At 35.7% G+C, this 22,989-nt stretch overlaps 1 protein-coding gene across 26 annotated transcripts in view; it reads right to left on the bottom strand.

The window, feature by feature from the left end:
* NEK1 (NIMA related kinase 1) overlaps positions 1–22,989 on the bottom strand; it is a 162,556-nt gene that overhangs the window by 63,220 nt on the left and 76,347 nt on the right. For 16 of the 26 annotated variants that reach the window (XM_072623342.1, XM_072623341.1, XM_072623334.1 and 13 more), the window contains 7 exons: positions 18,574–18,737; positions 18,362–18,493; positions 13,702–13,804; positions 6,882–6,965; positions 6,334–6,417; positions 5,728–5,805; positions 4,536–4,631 (listed from right to left, as the gene is read on the bottom strand). In XM_072623342.1, the coding sequence (XP_072479443.1) occupies positions 4,536–4,631; positions 5,728–5,805; positions 6,334–6,417; positions 6,882–6,965; positions 13,702–13,804; positions 18,362–18,493; positions 18,574–18,737 (741 nt within the window). The remainder of the gene's footprint in view (positions 1–4,535; positions 4,632–5,727; positions 5,806–6,333; positions 6,418–6,881; positions 6,966–13,701; positions 13,805–18,361; positions 18,494–18,573; positions 18,738–22,989) is intronic. The other 10 variants (XM_072623346.1, XM_072623345.1, XM_072623340.1 and 7 more) reach the window with 4 other exon arrangements.

Raw genomic sequence — 22,989 nt, forward strand, 5'->3', positions numbered from 1 at the left:
AGAGAATAGAAGTAATTGGGGGCAGGATAGGATGAAGGGAAATATAGTTAGTCTTATACAACACAACTATTATGGAAGTCATTTGCAAAACTACACAGATTTGGCCTATATTGAATTGCTTGCCTTCCAAAGGGAGGGGGTGGGGAGGGAGGGAGGAAAAGAAGTTGGAACTCAAAGTTTTAGGAACAACTGTCGAGTACTGTTCTTGCCGCTAGGAAATAAGAAATACAGGTAAAGGGGTATAGAAAGTTATTTGGCCCTACAGGACAGAGGAGAGGATGGAGACAAGGGCAGAGAGAAATGATGGAGGAGAGAGCAGATTGGTGATGGGGGCAATTGGAATGCTCGGTGTTTTGGAGGGGAGGGGACAAGGGGGGAGAAAATTTGGAGCCCAAAATTCTGTGAAAATGAATGTTAAAAGTTAAATAAATAAATAAATGAATAAATGAATAAATAAATAAAAGAAAGAAAGAAAGAAAGAAATCAATGAACACGTAAGATTCCAAATACTGAGTGCTGGACTGCAAGGCCAGATGTCCCAGCACCATATCCTGGGACACCTGGTTTGGCAAGATATGTTTTACATTGTTTAGAGGACTTTTGGTTGGATAGAAAATAAATAAGAAAAATCTCTATTGGAATACGTATGAGGATTATCAAAAATAATTTTGGACAAATACTGCCTAAATCTGGATCAGCAGCTCAAGGAATACTAAAGGCTGGAGTGATAGATTCTAATTACCAAGGAGAAATTATTGTAACATTCCAAAATGTAGGTGATGAACCCATACAGTTTTGTAAAAATGATAGAACTGTTCAAGTGATTATTATTCCACATGAAACAATAGCCCTTGTGGAAACTGACCCTCCTTCTGAAATAACTAGTAGAACTGAAGGATTGGGTTCTACTGATAGAATAAAATTGGGAGCAAAAATATGGGTAAAACGGAAGCCAGACAACGTTCCAAAGGCTGTGGAAATTATAGCACATAGGAAAGATAATACCGTAACTGTTGATGATTACCAAATTGCACCCTTAACTCTACCATGAATGAGGCTATGATAGTGGGTTCATGGACTCCAGAAGTGCGGTTGATCCCATAACTATCCTGCTTCTGGTTACTGTCTCCTTGTTTCTGTTTGACTTTCTGTCTGTTAAACTTGTTTGCTAGATATGTTTTCTGCAGGCTTAGTACCCTCCACCAGCAGATGCCTAATTGCTTAAGCTGGATGTCACCCCTTGTCCATGACTGTGATGTGTCAACCCTGGACCTGGTGTTGACCAAGCTCTGGATGCCAGCTAAAGAAATGACCTCTCAAATGGGACCTCTTGGGGCAAGGACAGCTCTACATCCAATCTCAGCAGGAAGCAGCCATGGAAAAAAGAGGCCTTTAACTTGTATCCCAAGATTTTGGGCCCCATTCAATCAAGGGGAGAATAATGGGGTGCTTGCATTCAAGTCCTTCCCTAAGATATTGTTTTATATACTTATTTTGTGTGATCCCTGTTATAATGTTTCAAAGTTCTGTTGACATCAGTTGCCTAAGATATTGTTTTATATACTTGTTTTCTGTTATCCTGTTACAATTCTGTACATCCCAGTTGCCCCACTGACTTATGTAATGCATGCAAAAAAAATCTTGGGGCTGAATGTAATGGTAACTTAAATGGGAAAATCTTTCCCATTCATTAATAGGTCTATGTGACCTGCTTAAAGCACATGGAAGCCTAAATCACATGTGGTGGGAGGAGGTTGCTGAATGGATAGAACAGGAAAGATTGAGCAGAGCTGGGATGAAGTTGATAAGGCTAGTCAGAGCTGGGAAGGACACAGGCAAGCAGGCATAGTTAGGCTTCTGAGTGTTTGTTTGTGGGAAGGCCCCAGAAGTAGGAGGAGGTTTGGGAATGACTTTGCCCCTTGCAGTGATAATGTGTATTGACTTCTTGGCTACTATGCTTTCTGATTTTTGGGAACTGGCTTTCTGGTATCTGAATAAATGTTCTTCTCCTGCCTTCTATATGGAGAGTCTGTTATAATTTCCAATTGTGAATTATGTCAGCATATTCATAGTCACCACCAGTGCTGGCAGCATACAAGCAGGCAGCAACTAGCATGAGTGGGAAAGTTTGTCTCTTATTTTGTTTAAGAAAGCCTATTTGTGATTTAACAGACCTGGTTTGTGGGAAGACTAACAGAGGGAAGGTTTGGGGATGGTAGAGTCCCCTGCATTGTTATTGTGTGTAAATTTCTTTCTTGGTCTGATGGATTCAGCTTTCCAGTGCTGGGAGTCGATCTTCTGGTGTTTGAATAAATGTTTTGGTTTCATTTTCCCCGTGAAGAGTCTTTTATATTTTGCGATTCAGAACTGTGCTGGCATATTCATAGTCACTGTAGGCACTGTGAATATTGTATTGGCCCTACAACATCCTATAAGAACCAGTGACACTGGCCTCTTTGCTGTTTCTCAAACATGACCTTCCATCAGGCTAGATAAGTTGTGATATATGATTATGTGAAACAGTATTGTGCTATAAGATATGATTAGCAGGATGCTTTCAGAAAAACCTGGACTTATATGAACTGAGGCAAAATGAAATAAGCAGAACCAGGAGAATATCATATACAGTAAAAGTATTATTGTATGATGATAGGCTGTGAATGACTTAGTTATTCTCAGCAATACAATGATTCAAGACAACTCTAAAGTGAAAAACGCTATCCACTTCCAGAGAAAGAATTGATGGAGTCTTAATGCAGATCCAAATATATATTTTTTTACTCTTTCTTCTTCTTTCTTTTTTTCTGGGGGAAGAGGTGGAGGGTCTGTGCTTTCTTTTGCAACATGACTAACATGGAAATGTGTTTCATGTAATTGCACATGTATGATCTATGTAAAAGTGGTAATTACTTTTTTTTACTCCTATAAATCATTTATATGTAATTATAATTCTTGAGTTTTTTCAATTTTCTTAAAAAAAGAAAAGACAGACCATAATTAAAGACTGAAGATTTCATTATAGAATTTGGGCAAAAAAGTATATTCCATTAGAACCTTATCAGTCACCTGTTTCTGAAGTTCATAAATTTCTACGATGTCCACAAAATATAAAATAGGCAACTTAAAAAAATATGTTAATCAGTAGCATCTCCAAGTGACATTTTCTTATGCTATTTCATAAGGCCAACTAGAAAACTGATGATATTAAGAGTTTAATTACCTCTAAAGCAAAATGCAACAGATATTATATCTTAAATACATTTGCTTATTAAAGATGCAATCTAGGTTAAGATCAATATTATCAATTAGCATGCAGTCCCCATATTAAAAGGATCAAAATGAATTTCACAAATGATTTCACATACTCTAAAGAAACTAGAATCAAATTTCATTCAATTCATAGTAATTCCTTAAAATTCTGAGTTGTTCTTTGTCTAAGTTAGAGGCAGCATGGCACAGCATAGAGAAAGCTGGCTTCAGAGAGAGAAAGATTTATGTTCAAGTTCAAATGCTGACACACATGACTCCAGGCAAATTAATCTATAACATTCAAATAACGATTAAACTAGATGCTGATCCGCCCTGGTAAAAGGAATTTCCTCATTAGGAGTTTTCTACACAAATGAAATCACAGGTCTGAATAAAAAAAACAGTTATCCACATAACCACACTTATCAAATATTATTACACTCCATTTAAATTCTAAAATATAATAAGCACATTTTATGAGGGGAAATATACCCAAGGTATTAAAATGTGATCTAATATGAAATTTTTCCCAGGTCTTACTGCTCTTATTTCTAAAAACAAAAAAAAACATCAGTTTTATAAATACCTATATAAACATGCAAAATAGTATGGTAAGCTAGGTAGATATTGATAGTCAAAGTGTAACAGGGCAGAACTTGATCTAGATCCATTATGAGTGATAATTAAACATATATGAACATAAATAAAGATCTAAAATATGTTTTGTCTATTTGGACAAGTCTCTAACATGGCGTTTTCTAATAAAGCTGAGGCTAAAGAATTTGAAATCATTTACCAGATTACAGTGACTCAAAATAACATTTGAGATTTATTTTCTATTCCAAGTTGGATACTCAAAGAACTTTTGAGGTGAAAAAGACTAGCATTTACCCTCGCTGAATCCTATCACTTTGCAAATAAGGAATCTGAATCTCACAAGATTAAGTAACTCAGTCAAATAACACATATAGTGACAGAGACATAATTATAACTGTGATTCCCTCTTCATTTCTCTACTCTTTCCAGTCCTGCAATGAATACTCAGTCAGTATTTACTGAGCACCAACTACATGGCCAGCAATGAACTATTAAGATTCTAAGTGTTCTCAAATAACCTTGTTATTTGCAGACTGATCTACATTTCAGACAGGGTGCACAGTGGCAGAGGGATAGTCTTCATAATTTTCAAATTTGGGGCACGCACATTCATGATTTGATGTAATCCACAAGAGTGGAGAGACACTAGCGTATTAGCATAGATCGTATAAGAAGCAGAAGATTCTTACATGTTCTTCCCAAGCTCGCTTCTCTTTCTCATATGCTTCCTTTCTCTTTCGTTCTAGTTGTTCTTTCAATACAGCAGCTCTAGCATTTGCCTGGGCCTGAAAATGAACAGAAATGAATAAATTAGAGCCACACAAAGAAAGCCTGAAGCACACAAGCTAAAGATTTATGAAAACGGCCCTGCTCCTTGACCCAGCGATCCTACGTGTGTAGGCATACATCTTAAGGAAGTCAATCACTAAAGAAAACCCCCATCTACATGAAAGCATTTATAGGAGTACTTTTTGTGGTAACAAAGAACTGAAATAAAGTAGATTACCATTGACTGAGAAATGACAACAAACTGTGGTACACAGAGATAATGGTATATTACTGTGCTATAAGAAATGATGACTACAGAGAAGCATGGAAAAACTTATGAACTGATGCAAAGTGAAGTAGAAGAAAGAAGGGGGAGGGAGAAAATAAGTATTTATATAGTATCTACTATGTGCCAGGCATTGTGCTAAGTGTTTTTTATAAATATTATCTCATTTGATCCTCATAACAACCCTGTGAAGGAGATGTTATTACTGACTTCATGTTACAGTTGAGGAAACTGAGGCAGACAAAGGATATGTGACTTGCCTAAGGTCATATAGCTAACTGAAAGTCACATTTGAACTCAGGTCTTCCTGACTTCAGATCCTATAGTCTATCCACTGTGTCACCAGCTGCCAGAACTGTTTTCCTATACTAGGAAAACAATATACACAATGACTGCAACAATGTAAATGGAAACAGCAAAAACTAAATTTTCAAAGCTGAATGTTCCAAAATTATAGTTATTAAAGTAGGCTGCAAAGAGCCATGAGAAGACATGTTTTATGCAGAATCTGGGGTATCATGAATAGTGAAACACTGCACAAGGAACACCAGACTTGTTAATGTATTGATTAGTTCTGTAGGACTTGTCCCTCTGTCCACCTTCTTTCTCATTCCTCCCCTCTGGGAGAAGGTGGAGTGAGGGTTACAGAGATATATGGATGATGTCAAAAAATAAAAATTCATTAAAAGAAAAAGAAAAGGCAAGGATAGATAAGTCATACTCCTTAATTGATAGAGGGCATAGGGCCAGAAAACTACATTTCACATCTCAATTCCTACAATTCACTTGGATTCTTTGGCAACTGTTAATCACTTCAAGCTTAATACCTTCAGTGTTTCTATTTTTTTACGTCTAATTTCTATTTCTTCTCTCCCTTCTTGTCCTTTGAAGCGATCAGGATCATTCTACAAAATAAATTAGCATATGAACAAGCAAGACAGCAAAGACACATCTTTCTGATTAGTATATGAATTCTGAGAAGTGTTGTGTGATAGACAACCAATGGTATAAAATTGGAAGGCATATGCTGTTTTTTGTCTTAACTGAACTCTTCTTGAGAATGATATTACATTTCTTGAACTGGCTAACCGTCACCCTAAATGCCTTCTTCTTATAGATCTGGCCAAAAACCAATAAAATTACAAAGAAGGAAAAAAGTTTTTCCTCCTTATTCAAGAATCTAATCCAATTTTCTCTCAAAATTCCTGGGGGACAAGGGGAGGAGATAAGCATGCAATTCAATATTCATTTCTATTTATGTAATTGATTCACTTCTTAAATCCTGTGCATAGAAATGTGCTCTACCAGTTTCCCTTCATCTTATGTCAGGCCGTATTTTTGAAAGACTTTTGTAAAAGTTTCCCTTGCCCGTTATCTACAATATCCTCTTAATTACATAGTAATCAACTACTCAATTACAGTCTTCAACCTGCCTTTTCACCACGAAGTTTGGCTTTAATTTGTTGGCGTTCATTGAAGTTTTGAAGTCTTATTTGTTTTAATCTTGCCAAGTACTCCTATAAGAAAAAATTAAAAATTTTCATTTAGGGGGAAAACAAACAAGTAATATTTTAGTGGATAAAAGAAAACTGAGCAAATGTATTAAGTTGAACAACAGAAGAAGAAAGTAGAAAGCAAAAGATTATTTGGAAAGGGTTAATGGAAGTGCAAAATTAGCAGTCACTTTTAAAAACGCAATTCAGCAGACTTCCTCTGAAAGTAATTTTATTAAATATTGCCTGAGTGAGAAAAAGAAAAAAAATTATAGGGGTTCTTCCTTTTGTTGAAAGCAAAAAAAAAAAAATCATGAGTGATATAGTTATTATAGAGTACAATTATGGAATAAGTCAGCCTGAGTATATTAATATTCCCTATACATTTAAAAAGCCTCCAATACTTTATTAAACCATGCAGGAAAAGAAGTCAATAAACTCAAAAGAGTGGCTAGGTGATGGAGGTAGCGAACATGCAGGAAGCATACCTCTTCCTCCTTGTTTCTTGGTTTCCCTCCTCTTGAAGAACTGGACCTGCCTCCACACATAGCTGTCAGGTTTTGCAGGGTACCCTGTTTATCATTTAATGTACTAAGTTCAAAAATGAATGGGGCTATGTCACCACCTTATACAGGAATAGCTATTACTTTTTTCATCTAAGGATCATTTCCTAGTTCTTACAGTGGCCTTTGACAAATATCTTTTACTTAAACTGAAAATTTTCATTAAAAACATATAATGGCAATAAATCTTAAAGCATAAATCTTCAAAATACACTCCAAACCCTGGGACTTGCCATTTTAATTACATGGAAATAGTATAAACGTCCTGAGGCCTTACTCCTTGTAATACAATTGAAAAAAGTTTTAGTGATGCATCCTCTTTTTTTCAACATTTACTTTCCAATATTAACTGCTTCCTTTGCTATAATATTCCTGGTATTTTTCATTTTGGGATCTCTTTCAGGTGATAAGTGAACTCTTTCAATTTCTATTTTCCCCTTTGGATCTAGAATATCAGTGTAGTTTTCTTTGTGAATTTCTTGAAAGATGATGTCCAGGCTCTTTTTTTCTTTTGATCCTGGCTTTGATAATTTTTAAATTATCTCTCCTGGATCTACTTTCCAGGTCAGTTGTTTTTCCAATTCAACATTTCAATTTTCTTCTCTTTTTCCTTCTTTTGGTTTTGTTTTATTGTTTCTTGATTTGTCAGTTACTAGCTTACATTTGCTCCATTCTGACTTTTAAGGATTTTTTTTTCTTAAGTTTCTGCACAAACAAACCCAACGTAACCAAGATTAGGAGGAACGAAGAAACTGGGAAAGAATTTTTGCAATGCATCTGTGATAAACGCCTCATTTCTAAAATACAGAGAGAACTGAGTCAAATGTACAAGAATACAAGTCATTCCCCAATTGATAAATGGTCAAAGGATATGAACAGGCAGTTTTCAGAGGAAGAAATTAAAGCTATCTACAGTCATATGAAAAAAAGGTCTAAATCACTATTATAGAGATGCAAATCAAAACAACTCTTAAATACCACATCACACCTATCAGATTGGCTAATATGACAAAACAGGAAGATGATAAATGGTGCAGAAGATGTGAGAGAACTGGAACACTAATTCACTGCTGGTGGAGCTGTGAGCTGATTCAACCATTCTGGAGAGCAATTTCGAACTATGCCCAAAGGGCTACAAAAATGTGCATACCCTTTGAACCACCAATACCGCCTCTAGGACTGTATCCCCAAGTGATCATAAAAATGGGAAAGAGTCCCACATATACAAAAATATTTATAGCAGCTCTCTTTGTGGTGGTCAAGAACTACAAATTGAGGGGTTGCTCATCACCTGGGGAATGGCTGGACAAGTTGTGGTATATGAATGTAATGGAATACTATTATGGTATAAGAAAGAATGAGCAGAAAGACTTCAGAGAGGCCTGGAAGGATCTATATGAACTGATGCTGAGTGAAAGGAGCAGAACCAGAAGAACTTTGTACACAGCAACCACCACAGCATGCCAGGAATTTTTCTGGTAGACTTAGCCTTTTCACAGAAATGCAAGGACCTAAAAAATTCCCAATGGACTCTTGAGGCAAAATACCTTTCATAAACAGAGAAAGAACTCAAGAACTATGGATCACAGAATAAAGCATTCCCTTTTCTCTTGTGTTATGTCTTGTTTTGTTTTCATGGTTTCTCCACCTCCATTTTAATTCTTCTATATGACTAATCTAATAAGAATGCATGTGTCAAACCTAGATAAGATTGCATGCCATCTCAGGGAAGGAGCGGGAAGGTGGGAGAGGAAGTGGAAAAATCTAAGATATTTGGAAGTCACTGTAGAAAACTGAAAACAAATAAATTAATTTTAAGAAAGAAAAAAAGAAATTATTTTCTTCAGTGAGCTTTTGAACCTCCTTCTTCATTTGGCAAATTCAGCTTTTTAAGGCATTCTTCTCCTCATTGGCTTTGTGGACCTCTTCTGTCATTTGGCCTAGTCTGTTTTTTAAGTTGTTATTTTCTTCAGTATTTTTTTTTCCTTTACCAAGTGTGGACTCTTCTCATGATTTTCTTGCATCACTCTCATTTCTCTTCCCAATTTTCCCTAACTCTCTTACTTGACTTTCAAACTCCTTTTTGAGTTCTTCCATGGCCTAAGACCCCTTCACATTTTTCTTGGAGGCTTTGGATGTAGGAGCTTGACTCTGTTGTCTTCTTCTGAGTGTGTGTTTTGATTTTGTCACTATAATAACTTTCTATAGTCCAGCTTTTTCCCCCCATTGTTTGCTCATTTTCCTAATTAACTTTTAAATGTTAAAGTAGGGCTCTGCTTCCAGGGTGAAGGGCGCCCTGGCTCAAGCTTCAGGTGTTTTGTGCACCTGTTTTCAGAGATACTTCTAGGAACCTGTAAGTTTTCAGTTCTTCCAAGGTGGTATGATTGAAGGAGAAATACATTTACTACTTCCTGGCCTGAACAACTGCAAGCACTCTTTCCTGCTCTGGAACTGTGAGGAGGGTCCCCCCTCCACTGGAGTTGCAAGCTCTGCTTTGCTAGTGCTCCTCTTCACCCTGGGACAGCCACACAGTACTGCGACCTGGAACCAAGTATGGGCAAAGCAACAGAGTCCTGCCTCAGTGCTAGCAAAAAGATCCCTGTAATCTCCTTCTGACCAGTTGATCCTTTACTGTCTGTGGGATGAGAGCTCTGGAAGCAGCAGATGCTGATTCAGTCACTTCCAAGGCCTGCTCTGGGTTTGTTGTGGCCAGGACTATACTGGCACAATTTGCCTTGGACTGTGTTCCATTCTCACCGAGGTATGACAAACCTCTCCTGCTGATCTTCTAAGTTGCCTTGGGCTGGAAATTTGTTTCACTCCATGTTTTTGTGGGTTCTGCTATTCTAGAATTTGTTTACAGTCAATTTTAAAAGTATTTGGAGGGGCTTAGGGGAGAGCTCAGGCAAGTCCCTACCTTTACTCCAACATTTTGGCTCTGACTCCTCAAGACTTAAACATTTTAAGCCATGTTACCTCTTCTCAAAATTGTTGTTAGGAGGCTAAAATCTTATTACATGATAATGACATTGCTCAAAACTTTATTCAATTATTCTTTTTGGAATGCCTTAAAAGCCAGTGGCACACTCTTCTGAACACCTTCAGTTGTATTAAATGTGTCTTTTTAGGGTATAACTGCTTTTTAGAAACAAGGGGAAGTTATTTGGAGCCAAGTTTGGTTAAGAAGAAAAAAAGAAATGAACTCATTTGGGTCAAAACTAAAGTGTAACTCTAAAGTAGTTATACACCCTCAGTGACCCTAAAGTGGCTCTAAATACAATGTTAGGAGTTCAAAAACTGCTTGACTTAAAAACCTGCCCAACAATCCATATTGACATTTTTAGTCCAAGAGTCACAGTATCTAAAAACTGGATGAGATTTTTGGAGGTCATCAAGTACAAACCCCTCACTTTATCAATAGGGTCACAGTGGTCCCAAGAAGTGACATGACCTGTTTGCAGTTACACACGATTTGACAAAATTTGAACCCGGGTCCTCTGATTGCAGTCAGTCATGTTGTATGTAGTTATATCTGCAGAAATCAGTCCACTTAGAAATCTGGATAAAATGTTGCCTTAGAGATTCAAAAAGAATGTATTTATTTAAAAATAAAAAAACTGATCTTTAGAAACAGCAAAAGGAAGAATAAGTTAATAAAAGTGCACCTTAAATAAATTAACAGAAAAATGAAGCTAACAACAATAAAAGAACTTCAAAGTTTATGTCCTAAATGATGCATTTTCTTTATTTGGGGAGATTTTATCTATTTTTTGTAGTTATGAATTCCTCATCATGGTGTGGAGGTGACCCTGGAAGATGCTATGCCAGTGAAGCTCAAGCTCTAGGGGATTCCATCTTTTTGGAAGATTTAGAGCATGGTCATAGCAATAGATTATTTCTAGCTTTTGAGGACTTGCTAGCCAAGTCCACTAATTTACTACCAACAGACAGTGAAATGTAAAGAATATAAGATTGCCTTATGCTTACTGTTAATTACTTTTAAAAAGCACTGGATTCACAAGAGAAAGAAACTTCCCTAAAGATTCTATTCCACCTATATGTTGCTGAAAAATTGGTCAAAATTATGAGATACCTTGAAAGATGTTAACAGAAATAACTTTCTTTAACAACTCTGGTCAAGAGAAGTACTTGTACTATGGTACAAGGGGATGTATGTTTAGCCAAGGACTTCACTGTTGTCATGGCGAAGTTAAAACAATCCAAATGGAAAAGGGATTTGTTAAAGAAAGTGATATGCTCCAGATGTTCTTGTTTGTGGTGTGGTGGTTATTGAATCAGACTCCAGACCACTGCACAGCCTCCCAAATAAGGGGCACATCATCACTCAAAAGGGTTTGGTTTAAGAGGAAAAACCGAATGGATGAAGAAGCTAAAGTTTTGACTATGATATCTGAGCAGAGAGAGAACATCTAGGGCTGATTTATCAAAGCATGAATCTTGGACAGACACTGACACCACAAAGAGATGGTGTTGAAGTTGAATAAGAGTGACCTATACTATTTTTCAAAAATGCAAAATGCTTGTAACAATCCCAAGTTTCTCCATGAAACAAAAACTAACTTTCTTCACAATCTTTTGATGATGCAGTATGGTTGAGAGTCATTAAAACTGATTGTCACCCAGATGGTAATGGTAGCAGAGATACCAAGTTCCCTAACACACATGAGGGCTTTTCACTAATTAGATCTCTGTAGAGCATAAGAAGAATGTGATTCTTAGAGGGTGTATATATCTTCTCAAAATGGGGGGATAATAAGAAAATAAAATACTGAAAATGATGTAGTGACTACAATAATGTAAACAGAAAGAATAAAACAAAACAGAATACTGAATAATTATAATGACCAAGTCTGGCACCAGAGAAAACCTAAGAACACATATCTTGCCTCCCATCATTGCAAAAATGGGGAGAGAGGGACCATGAATATAAAATACTGCATAAATTGTCAGACACATTTGATGTGCTGGTTAGTTTTGTTGAACTTTTTTTTTCTCCCTTTTTTGATCTTTATTATAAGGAAAAGATCCCTAGGTTTGAGGGAGGGAAGAGTGATAAATTCAGAAGTGAATGTGATTAAAAATAAAAGTATCAATAAAAAGAAAATAAAATTAACTTTAAAAAGGAAATTACAAAAAAAAAAGGAAATTACATATATTTGTTTTAGTTATGAAATTGAGCTAGACCGCTATTCTTAATTCTGAAGTCAGTCATATAAATTTTACTTGGAAAGATACTTCTAGAAAATTGTCTCAACAGAGAGGTCAAAACAAAAATTAAGAATAAGCTAAAAAGTAGTCAGGGCAATTAGGTGGTACAGTGGATAAAGTGCCAGGCCTGAAGTCAGAAAGACTCATCTTCCTGAGTTTAAATCTGGCCTCAGGCACTTACTAACTGTGTGACCCTGGACAAGTCACTTAACCCTGTTTGCCTCAGTTTCTTCATCTATCAAATGAGATGATGAAGGAAAGGGCAAACCAAAGTAGTATTTTTGCTAAGAAAATCCCAAATGCGGTCATGATGAATTAGACCTGACTGAAATACTGATGAGTCAGATTATACATGTTGGTAGGAGTGTGTGTGTGTGTGTGTGTGTGTGTGTGTGTGTGTGTGTGTGCCAAAAGTTTTAGTATAATTCAAAGTTTTAATGCACTGAGACTTTTGGGACACCCTGTGTATCCAAAAACACAAACACATACATGCAAAATACTTTCTGGGTAGAAGTTAGAACACTGTGAGAGGCTGCTAGGAAATCACTATTGGCCCTAGGTCAGTCTGCCAGTTAATAAACATTTACTAAGCACCTACTATGTGCCAAGTCCTTTGGTAAGCACCAGGTAGACAAAGATAAAGACAGTCCTTGCTATGAAGGAGTTAACAGTCTAATGGCCTTTTTATGCCTTGGGGGCCTAAAAGAATTTATAAACCTGTGAAAATCTCTAAATTTAATTCCTAGCTATCAATTAAGCTAAGTAAAATTATTTCAAACTAAAAGATGTAATAACTGAATACTCTGAAAAATATCTACTTTTTAAGTAAGGCATTTTCATAGAAAAGTCTTCTCCATGAATCTTTTTAGACAATTGCAATTATCTTGAATACTGTCAATTAGAATAAGGAAGGGGTTTTGCTCTCCCTTTATTTCACATAGACTTCTGAATAAACCTGAATTTTTCTACAGTTAAAAAATGCAATTCCCTTATACAAATTTCCTAACTTTATATGCCTAAACTATTTTGATATTTATTTAAAAATTAACAACATATGAAACCAAAATTAACTAATGTATTCTGTACTTAATAATAAATGATCGAGTAAAGCAAATAGCAGAGGTGCTTAATTTTTTCCCAAAAAATATTGGAAGGAAAAGCAGAAAAAGGTACATTTCTGTCTTGAATATCCATTTCCTTTTTCTCTAGTCCTTTCATCCCAATGTGACAAAAACTGAAATCACTCTAACCTTCCTGACCCTATAATAAGAGGACTCAAAGTCATCCCTTACCCAGTAAGACAACTCTGGAACACTTCTGTAGTAAGTATTTTATAGATTAAAATATAGCAGAAGATTATTTATCTTATTTGGACAACTGTGCAAACTGATGATATCAAGATAACTGAGTTTTTTATTTTTGCTTAACTTCTTAACTATACTGTTCTGTTTGTACCTAAGTATTTACATAAAGCATTAAAATACTAACATACTTCAAAATCAATTAAATACCGTACCATGTGTCCTTCAGCTCGAGCTTTATTTTGCATAGCTTCATGTTTCCGTTGTAGGAATTCCTCTACTTGTTTTGCTCTTTCTGCAGCAAGCTGTCCTCTTTGCCTAAGTAATTATAAGAGGTATGTTAACTATTGTGAACATTAAAAAAAATCCCACAAAGTTAGAAATGGTATTCTAAATAACATAAAAATAATAACAGTAAAGGAAGCTTTAAGATAAAACCACTCTTTTTTATGATGTAGGTAACACATAATCTAAGTAGACTAATCAGATTCAAGAAATGAAATTTTACAAGACAGAGTAAGGGAACTCATATGGAGATGTCCCTTACTTTTAAAACTAAGTGAAATCTATAATATGTAAATTCCTATTTGTTTGAACTATGTTTATTTTAAATGACACACTTATTTTCTAAACTGATTAATTAAGGGTCTTCCATATTTCATAATTATTGTACTTCAAAGTAATTAGAATAAAAGAAAAAGAATAAGTGATAAATTAGAAATCACCATTTAAAATTTACAATATAAAAGTTTATAAATGCCAAGGGCTTCTACAATTAAGTGGGTAGAAACTCACTAATAATTTCACAAATCTGAATCAAATGTTTGGCAATTCGCTTCAACAATCTTTCCAAATTCAAGTGCTACTAATCAAAATATGAGAGCTTGAGTTCAGCTGTTGTAGAAAACTATGAAATAATGAAAACATTCCCTTCCATTTCAGGAAGATTTCAGACACTCCTACATTAAATGTATAGAATAATCAGACTATACCAAAACATAGAAGAAGTGACAGAAAAGAGAGCAGAACCAAAAGAACAATATACATAGTGACTGTAACTATATAAATTAAGTACAACTGCAAAAAAGTTTGGAAAAATACACCGAAGTAAAAACAAATTCAGAAGAAACTGAAATAATTTTGCCACTACCTAGTTAAAGTGAATATGTAATATTTCAAAACTGTTTCATTAAAAGACACTATAGCAAAAATTTTGTTTAATTTTTACATTCTTGCTTGTCTGTTTGAATATTTGCTTATGATAAAAAAATTTAAATTATAAAGTAGCAAGTCTAAATTTTATGACAACTAGGTAGTAATGGAAAACATATTTCCATATTAGTCATATTATGAAAGAAAACAGAGCAAAAAACTCCAAGAAAAATGGAGTATAAAAGAAAAAAGTATGCTTCCATCTCCATTCAGGCTCCATCAGTTCTTCCTTTAAAGATGGATAGCATTTTTTCATCATAAATCCTTCAGAATTGTCTTGGATCACTGTATTGCTGAGAAGAGTTGTCATTCATAGCTGATCATTATACAATATTGCTATTCTTCTCGTTCTGCTCACTTCACTTTACATCAGTTAATGTAAGTTTTTCCAGGTTTTTCTGAGAGCATCCTGCTCATCATTTATTTATTTATTTTTTGCCACCACTAAAAGAGCTGCTATAAATACTGTTGGTACATATATGCCTTTTCCTTTTTTAATATCTTTGGGATACAGACCTATTAGGGGTCTTGCTAGGTCAGAGGGTATGCATGGTTTTAGAGCCCTTTGGGCATAATTTCAAATTATTCTCCAGAAAGGCTGAACCATTTCACAACTCCAACAGTGCATTGGTGTCTCAATTTTCCCACATTCCTTACAACATTTATCATTTTCTTTTTGTCATACTGGTCAATCTGATACGTGTGGGGTGGTACCTCCACTATATCATTCCCCATCCTATTTTTCACATTCACTCTCTCCTTTCATCTTGTCCATCTTCAAAAGAGTTTTGCTTTTATCATCTTTTCTGCCCCCCAATATGCCCTCCCTTCTTTCAGTTCACCCCCTCTTCTCTTGTCCCTTTCCCTACTTTTTTTTCCTGTAGGTAAGATAGATTTCTATACTCAATTGAGTGCATGTTATTCCCTCTGAGCCAACTCCTTTGAGGGTAAGGTTCAAGACCTCCCAACTACTTTCCCCATCTTTCCCTCCACTCTTTTGTGCCTCATTTATGTGAAGTAATTTACTCCATTCTACCTCTTCCTTCTTTCTGGCTTTTTTAAATCAGGAATGCTTTAAAGTCCTCTGTTTCCCTGAATGTCCATTTTTTCCTCCTGAAATATTATACTCAGTTTTGCTGGGTAGGTGATTCTTGGGTTATAATCCTAACTCCTTTGCCCTCCAGAGGTATCATATTCCAAACCTTTGATCCTTTAATGTAGAAGCAGCTAAATCTTATGTTATTTTGACTGTGGCCCCACAATGTCTGAATTGTTCCTTTTTGGCTGCTTACAATATTTTCTCCTCTTCCTGTGAGCTCTGGAATTTGGCTATATTCCTGGGGCTTTTCATTTGGGAGATCTCTTGCAGGAGACGATCAGTGGATTTTTTCCCCATTTCTATTTTATCCATTGGTTCAGGGCAATTTTCCTTGATAATTTTTGAAAGATGATGACTAGGTTCTTTTTTTTAATCATAGCTTCCAGTTAGTACAATAATTCTTAATCTCTCCTTCATCTATTTTCCAAATTGATTGTTTTTCCAATGAAACATTTCACATTTTCTACTATTTTTTTCATTCTTTTGATTTTGCTTTATTGCTTCTTGATGTCTCATGGAGTCATTAGCTTCCAGTTGACCAATTCTGATTTTTAAAGAATTATTTTCTTCAGTGAGTTTTTGTAACTTTTTTTCCATTTGGTCAATTCTACATTTTAAAGAGTTCCTTTCTTCAGGGAATTTTTGTACCTCTTTTCCCATTTGGCCAATTCTGCTTTTTAAGTAGTTCTCTTCAGGGAATATTCATTTTTACCCATGTGGCTAAGTCTGCTTTTTAAGGCATTCATCTCTTCATTGGACTTTTGTGTCTTTTACCATTTGCCTTATTCTGTTTTTTGTGTGTGTGTTATTTTCTTTAGTATTTTTTGGACCTCCTTTACCAAGCTGTTGACTCTTTTCATGGTTTTCTTGCATCACTATGATTTGTTTTCCCAAATTTATTTGATTCTTTAAAATTCTTTTTGAGCCCTTCCAGGACCTAAGGCCAATTAACATTCCCCTTTCTCCTGCAGTCATAAGCATTGGTGTGCTAATGCTCCTATTTGCCCTGGAATTGCAACCCTGGACTTCAACCCAGATCCAAGTATGGGTAATGAAACAGAGTCCTTGACTCAGTGCCAGAAAAGGAACCCTGGAAATCTTCTGACAAGTTGTCTGACTCATATTGTCCACAGCTGATTCAGTTGCCCCTAAGGCCAGATGCTGATTTCCTCTGCTATGGCCTGAATTAGCACTGGATTGTGCACCATTCTCACCTTGATGTGATAGATATTTCCTGCTGACCTTCTAAGTTGTCTTGAACTGGAAAACTGTTTGACCCTGTCTTTTTTTTGGGTTCTGCTGCTCCAGAATTTGTTTTGAGGCATTATTTAAAATTGTTCGGAAGAGAATATGGAAGAGCTCAGATGAGTCCCTGCCTCTTCTCTGCCATCTTAGCTCTGCCCCTCTAGTTTAACATTGGTTACAAATAGACAGTTAAAGTATGTGTCAATCTTAGTAGGATACTTTATATGTTTTGGTATCTGCAATTCTTTGCTTGACTATCTTAAAAGTGTACTATAGTTAGGTCACACTGAACTGCCCTGAATTTACATAGCCTTCTTAGTACTTTACACAGAATATCAGGCATTAATTTAAATATAACTCAATTATGTGTAACTACTTTAATGTATTCTAATGAGCATCTGTCCTGCACCACTCCTATAGGTTTCTGTTTCCCTAAACCAACTGCAGGAATGTCCCCCTCAATCAATTTAGTTTAAAAGCACCTTTTTATTCTGAGCCCTCTTAAAAGTGCCCTCCAGAAGAACTCAACAAGGAAGGAGGATGTATCTAACCTTTCTTGTTAGTGACAACTCTTCTGCTCAATTTCATAGTTATTTGAAGGATTAAAGGTGAGTTTGTATTAACAGACTTTTGCACTCTAAGGAAGAAAGCAAATCTATAAATCCAAGGCCAGTGTGTTACTATTATTACACTGATTCACAAGAGAAAGGGAGAAATGCAAGAACGCCAAGACTACAGGGAAACAAAAGTTAGTAATGGCTGAGAAGAAAGAGATGAAAATACTCTTAGAAAAAAGGTGAGAGAAAAGAAAAGGGGAAAAGGGATGGGAAAAATTAGGGATTTTCAATGTTTGTTAAAAAAATATATACTTATATATATATACATATACTTATGTACACATACATATGTATACATATATACATACATGTATGTACACAAAATATGTAATTTTAAAAATATATAAATATATAATTTAATCAAAATCCAAAATTACTACAATAGTACCTTGGCTGCATAATAATATATATGTCATATCTTGACCTATATGCAATCATTTTGATCTCAATGATAAGCCAAAAGGTCACACTGAAAAAACAGTTGCAATTAAAATTTAATATTAGAATTTCTGGTTTCTTGACAGAACATAATTAAGTGCCAAATGAATTTACAACTTAGACAACTGAGGCAAATATTAGTTTCCAAATGGCAAGTGATTCTGAGGGATAAAGAGATCTTCAAACAAGTACAATAATTAAGCTACATATGACAACAGACAAAATTACACACAAGGATGGATTCATAGATTTTCACAGTCCAACCTGTTTGAATTGGCTTGTTTAGACACGGCCTTCAATCTTTTCAATGTTTTCCTAACTGTATCAGCATCAGAAGAATGGTGTTGACCTGCAGGCCCATTAGGAAATCCTGGACGTATTCCAGGTGGAACACCTCTGTAGATAAACATGCACAGTGACTTTTATTACTTTAATCTGGAACAAAGCAGATTCAACCACTTTAAACATAGCCATACCTTTCCGGAAGGCAATGGCGATGTATTTCTCCTTTCCACCTGGCCTCTTTGTCTTCTGCTCCTTGTTGTTGCATTTGATCAAAAATAGCATGATAATGTTCACATGGTCCTCGGGAGGGAAAAGGACCTGGTGCCAATGCCCTTCTACCACCAATATACGAAGCCTGGAAATTAAAGAAAGTGCTTTCATAGTCTTTTGTCTTTTTCTAAATTTCATATATATTATGTCTCCAAAGAACAAAACATATTAATTTAAATAGATGCCTTTTTCAAAATGAATTAACTTAAAAGATAATAATACTACACAATATTCTATAGCTTTCCTTTAATGCTACAAAATACTCAAAAGACATGGCAGTTTCCTCGGTGACTATGAATTTTTGGTTTACTTTGTGTACTAATAAAAACAGGTTAGAAAAATAAATTAATGGTAAAGTAATAAATACATGCATAAAAATACAGGTAAATTCTAAAAAAATATTCCCCAAAATACTTAAGGGCATGGTAGTTTTCCAATAACCACGGTAATGTATTTTTAGTTTACTTTGTGAACCAATAAAAGTAGATGAACAATAATGTATCAAATAAATGCACAGTAATTACTAGTAAATTTTAATAAAATGTTTCCAAATGGAGGTCAAAAGAATGAAGATAACATTCACTTGCAATGATCAACATTGGATGCATATAAAAACTATTGGATTAAAATTCTTTAATAGTCCTAATTTAACAAGAGATATAAAAGAAATAGAAGACAAAGTTCCTATCCTCAAGAAACTTGCAATGTACTTGGAAATATCAGATATGGATAGATTTTTTTAAAAAAATGTATAAGTTGCATATATGTGGCACAGAATATAAAACAGGTGATGAAGAAATACCCAAAGCTAGATCATGGCAGAAACTGTTAATAACAGATTTCTTTTTAGAAGAAGTTAATCTTGAACTGTGTTTGAATGGTAAGAAAAAGAAAGAAGACCTTCTAGGTAACAGGAACAAAATAAGATAAGGTATTGAAACGGAAAGTAGCAACGTAGGTGTCTGAGGTAGAAAGGGAAAAAAGGATGAATGGTAAGGGGATTGGATTGAAAAGTTATTGGAAAGCAGTGAGAAATGTAGGTGGATTTGAATTTCAGGATAAAGGGCTTGAATTTGAACTTGGTGCAATGGAAAGAGCACTGGCCGTAAGAGTCAGGAGAGATTTGGGTTCAAGTTCTGCATCTGACAGTTCCTGTGTGCTCACAGATGTAATTTAATTTCTCTTCTACCAATTCTTCCAATGTAAAATGGGAATAATAATATCTGGAATATATATCTCATAAGTTTTTCTTTGTAAACCTCAAAATACTGTCTAAATGTCAACTTTTAATATTACTTGGGAAAAACAGGAAGCCAAAGAAGACTTTAAACTGAAAATGATGTATGAAGGAAATCAACCTTTTACTGTTGTACGAGATCCACCAAAAATCAGATTCTATGCTACAGGCAAGAAACTCTATGGGGAAGATCTAAACTAAAGTGTTGGCTAGGGAATACAAAGAGTTGAAGAGTGATGAAGAATTGGTAGGACTGGGATACTAATCAGGCATTTGGAAGAAATGTTTTGATTCTCAGTGTTTCAAAAAATTACAGTGCTTCTTACTAAAATAAGGTCAATTAGGAAGAAGTATAAGCTAAGGGGAGAAGGAAGTAAGATTTTAATTCCTGACTCATTGTCTGAGATAGCAGAAAGTCATTCATTTAATTGGAGCTGATAACTATATTTAGATGGAGATCTTAGAGGAGAAGACAATGTAAACTCTCAGGGCTGGAAATGTACTTTTAGAAGTCATTATAAAAAGGTGAAAGTTGGAAGGCTGAAAGAAGTCAGTCAATTCTTTATAATACCAAAAAGAGAGAAGAGTAGGGATGTATAGGCCATGTATAGTATGAAAAGATGAAGCAAGGGAAGATGAGAGGTTGGTCAGAGAGGAATGATGCAAACCAAAATACCATGATGTCACAAAATGAAGGAAAACGAGAGGCTCAAGAGGAAAATTGTCTAGATAGTATCAAACAGATTAGAGATCAAGAAAGATGACAAATGAAAAGAGAGAAGAAAATTTAGATCAGAGTTCACAATTGGAGTTCTAAGGGAGGTAAAAGGAGTGATGGGGGTAGAAGCCATATTATGGAAGACTACCTTAAAAGTTTAGTTATGGAAATTAAGTAAAGAGGAAAGTAACTTCAAGACATGCTAAACAAGTTTATTAACTCACAACCTGTAAAAATTTGTTTTAACACTTTATGACCATTTATATAACAGCATTTTTGGTCACAAACACTTTCCTTGTAACAAACTTATTTGTAGAAGTATGTAGAAAAAGTATTACTCCTATCTTACAGACAGGTAAACAGGTTCTAAGAAGTAACTGACTTGCCCAGTTGTGTCAAATGGGGATTCAAATCCATGGATCTTAATTCCACTCTGCTAGAAAACCTCCTCCTACTCCTCTTGTTCATAACCTCATTGTCAAGACTGGAAGAAGAGGAATCTGCATCTATATTCTGGACATGAGCTGCTGGGGGCACTGATGAGAGTTCTAAAATTTTTCAAAACTGACAATGCTAGAATAATTGTATTAATTGTTCTCCTAATTTTATTTACTTCACTTTCAATCTGTTTATATATTTGTCAAGAATTTTCCTTTTTAATTTCTGAATCTTGCAATCTTATATTTCTCTTGATTTTTTAAAAATCAAATTAGGTTATAGTTTGTCTAATTTATTATTACCCCACTCAAAAAACTCCAATTCTTATTTTTATTTATTAATTCAAATTGTTTTTTGCTTTCAAATTTATTAATAGCTTCCTTTATTTTCAGAATTTCTATTCTGGTGTTTAATTGGGGTTTTAAAAATATGTTGTTTTTCTAGTTTAATTTAGTTATACGCTAAAATCATCTATCTGTTCTTTTTCTCTTTTGTTAATGAAAGTACTGAGATACACAAATTCTCCCACTGCGTTGGCTGCAGCACAAGGGTCTCATGGTTGTCATTTTTCCTCTCTAGTTATCTATTGTATCTATGATTTGTTCTTTCATTCACCAATTCTTTAGGATCAAGCTAGTCTCTAATTTTTAATATCTCTTTTCAGTGGGCCTTTATTAAATATATATTTCATTGCATCTACTCAATAAAATATGTGCTTAATATTGCTCTTTTTCTTCATTTGGCTGTGGGAGCTTACAATGTGGGAGCTGCAAATCAGAAATCACCAGAGAGGTACCATACTTAATTTTTATAAAATTCTATTTAGGTTCTTAATTTCTTTCTTATTTTCTTTTAAAATTTCTCTAGCTGTAAAAGGGGTACTTTGAGGACCTCACTACTGAGAATTTAACTACCTAGAGGGGGGAGGAGCCAAGATGGCAGAGTAGAAAGAAACACATATGCTAGCTCCAAACCCACAGCCCATAAAATATCTGTAAAGAAGAACTCCCAACAAATTCTGGAGCAGCAGAAGCCACAGAACAACGAAGCGGATGAGATTTTTGCTCCAGAGTGCCCTGAAAACCTGACTCAAAAGGTCCGTCACGCACCGGACTGGAGCCCAGCCCAGCCCTGCCTTGGCAGTGCGGCGCCAAGAGGAGCAGATCCCAGCAGGCTTCAGGGATGGAATCGCCAGTGGCCATGCAGGTCCCTCCACCCACAGGCGCCGGGGGTGAGTGAGTCCTTTTGGCTTGCCAAGAGGGGAGTGGGGTGTCTGCATAACTCAGGCCCCCTTGGGAGGCAGCAGTGGGGGTAGCAGCAGACAGGGGCTCCCCAAGCAGGCAGGAGCCTGGATCCATTGTTGAAGGTCTCTGCATAAACCCCCTGAGGGAACTGAGCCCCATGAGGTGGCCCTGCCCCCACCTGAGCACCTGAACTTAATCTCAACTGAATAGCAGCCCTGCTCCCGCCAAAAGCCCTGAGGCTGGGAAGCAGCATTTGAATCTCAGACTCCAAGCACTACCTGGACAGATCTGGAGGCGTGGTGGGGGTGGAAAGAAAACTCAGAAGGCAAGTCACTGGCTGGGAAAATGCCCAGAAAAGGGAAAAAAAATAAGACTATAGAAGGTTACTTTCTTGGTGAACAGATAATTCCTCCCTTCCTTTCTGATGAGGAAGAACAATGCTTACCATCAGGGAAAGACACAGAAGTCAAGGCTTCTGTATCCCACACATCCAAAACAAATATACCATGGGCTCAGGCCATGGAAGAGCTCAAAAAGGATTTTGAAAATCAAGTAAGAGAGGTGGAGGAAAAACTGGGAAGAGAAATGAGAGAGATGAAAGAAAAGTATGAGAAGCAGGTTAACACCTTGCTAAAGGAGACCCAAAAAAATGCTGAAGAAAACAACCCCTTGAAAAATAGGCTAACTCAATTGGCAAAAG

This window comes from Notamacropus eugenii, chromosome 7 (genome assembly GCF_028372415.1).
Source record: "Notamacropus eugenii isolate mMacEug1 chromosome 7, mMacEug1.pri_v2, whole genome shotgun sequence".
Classification (NCBI taxonomy): domain Eukaryota; kingdom Metazoa; phylum Chordata; class Mammalia; order Diprotodontia; family Macropodidae; genus Notamacropus; species Notamacropus eugenii.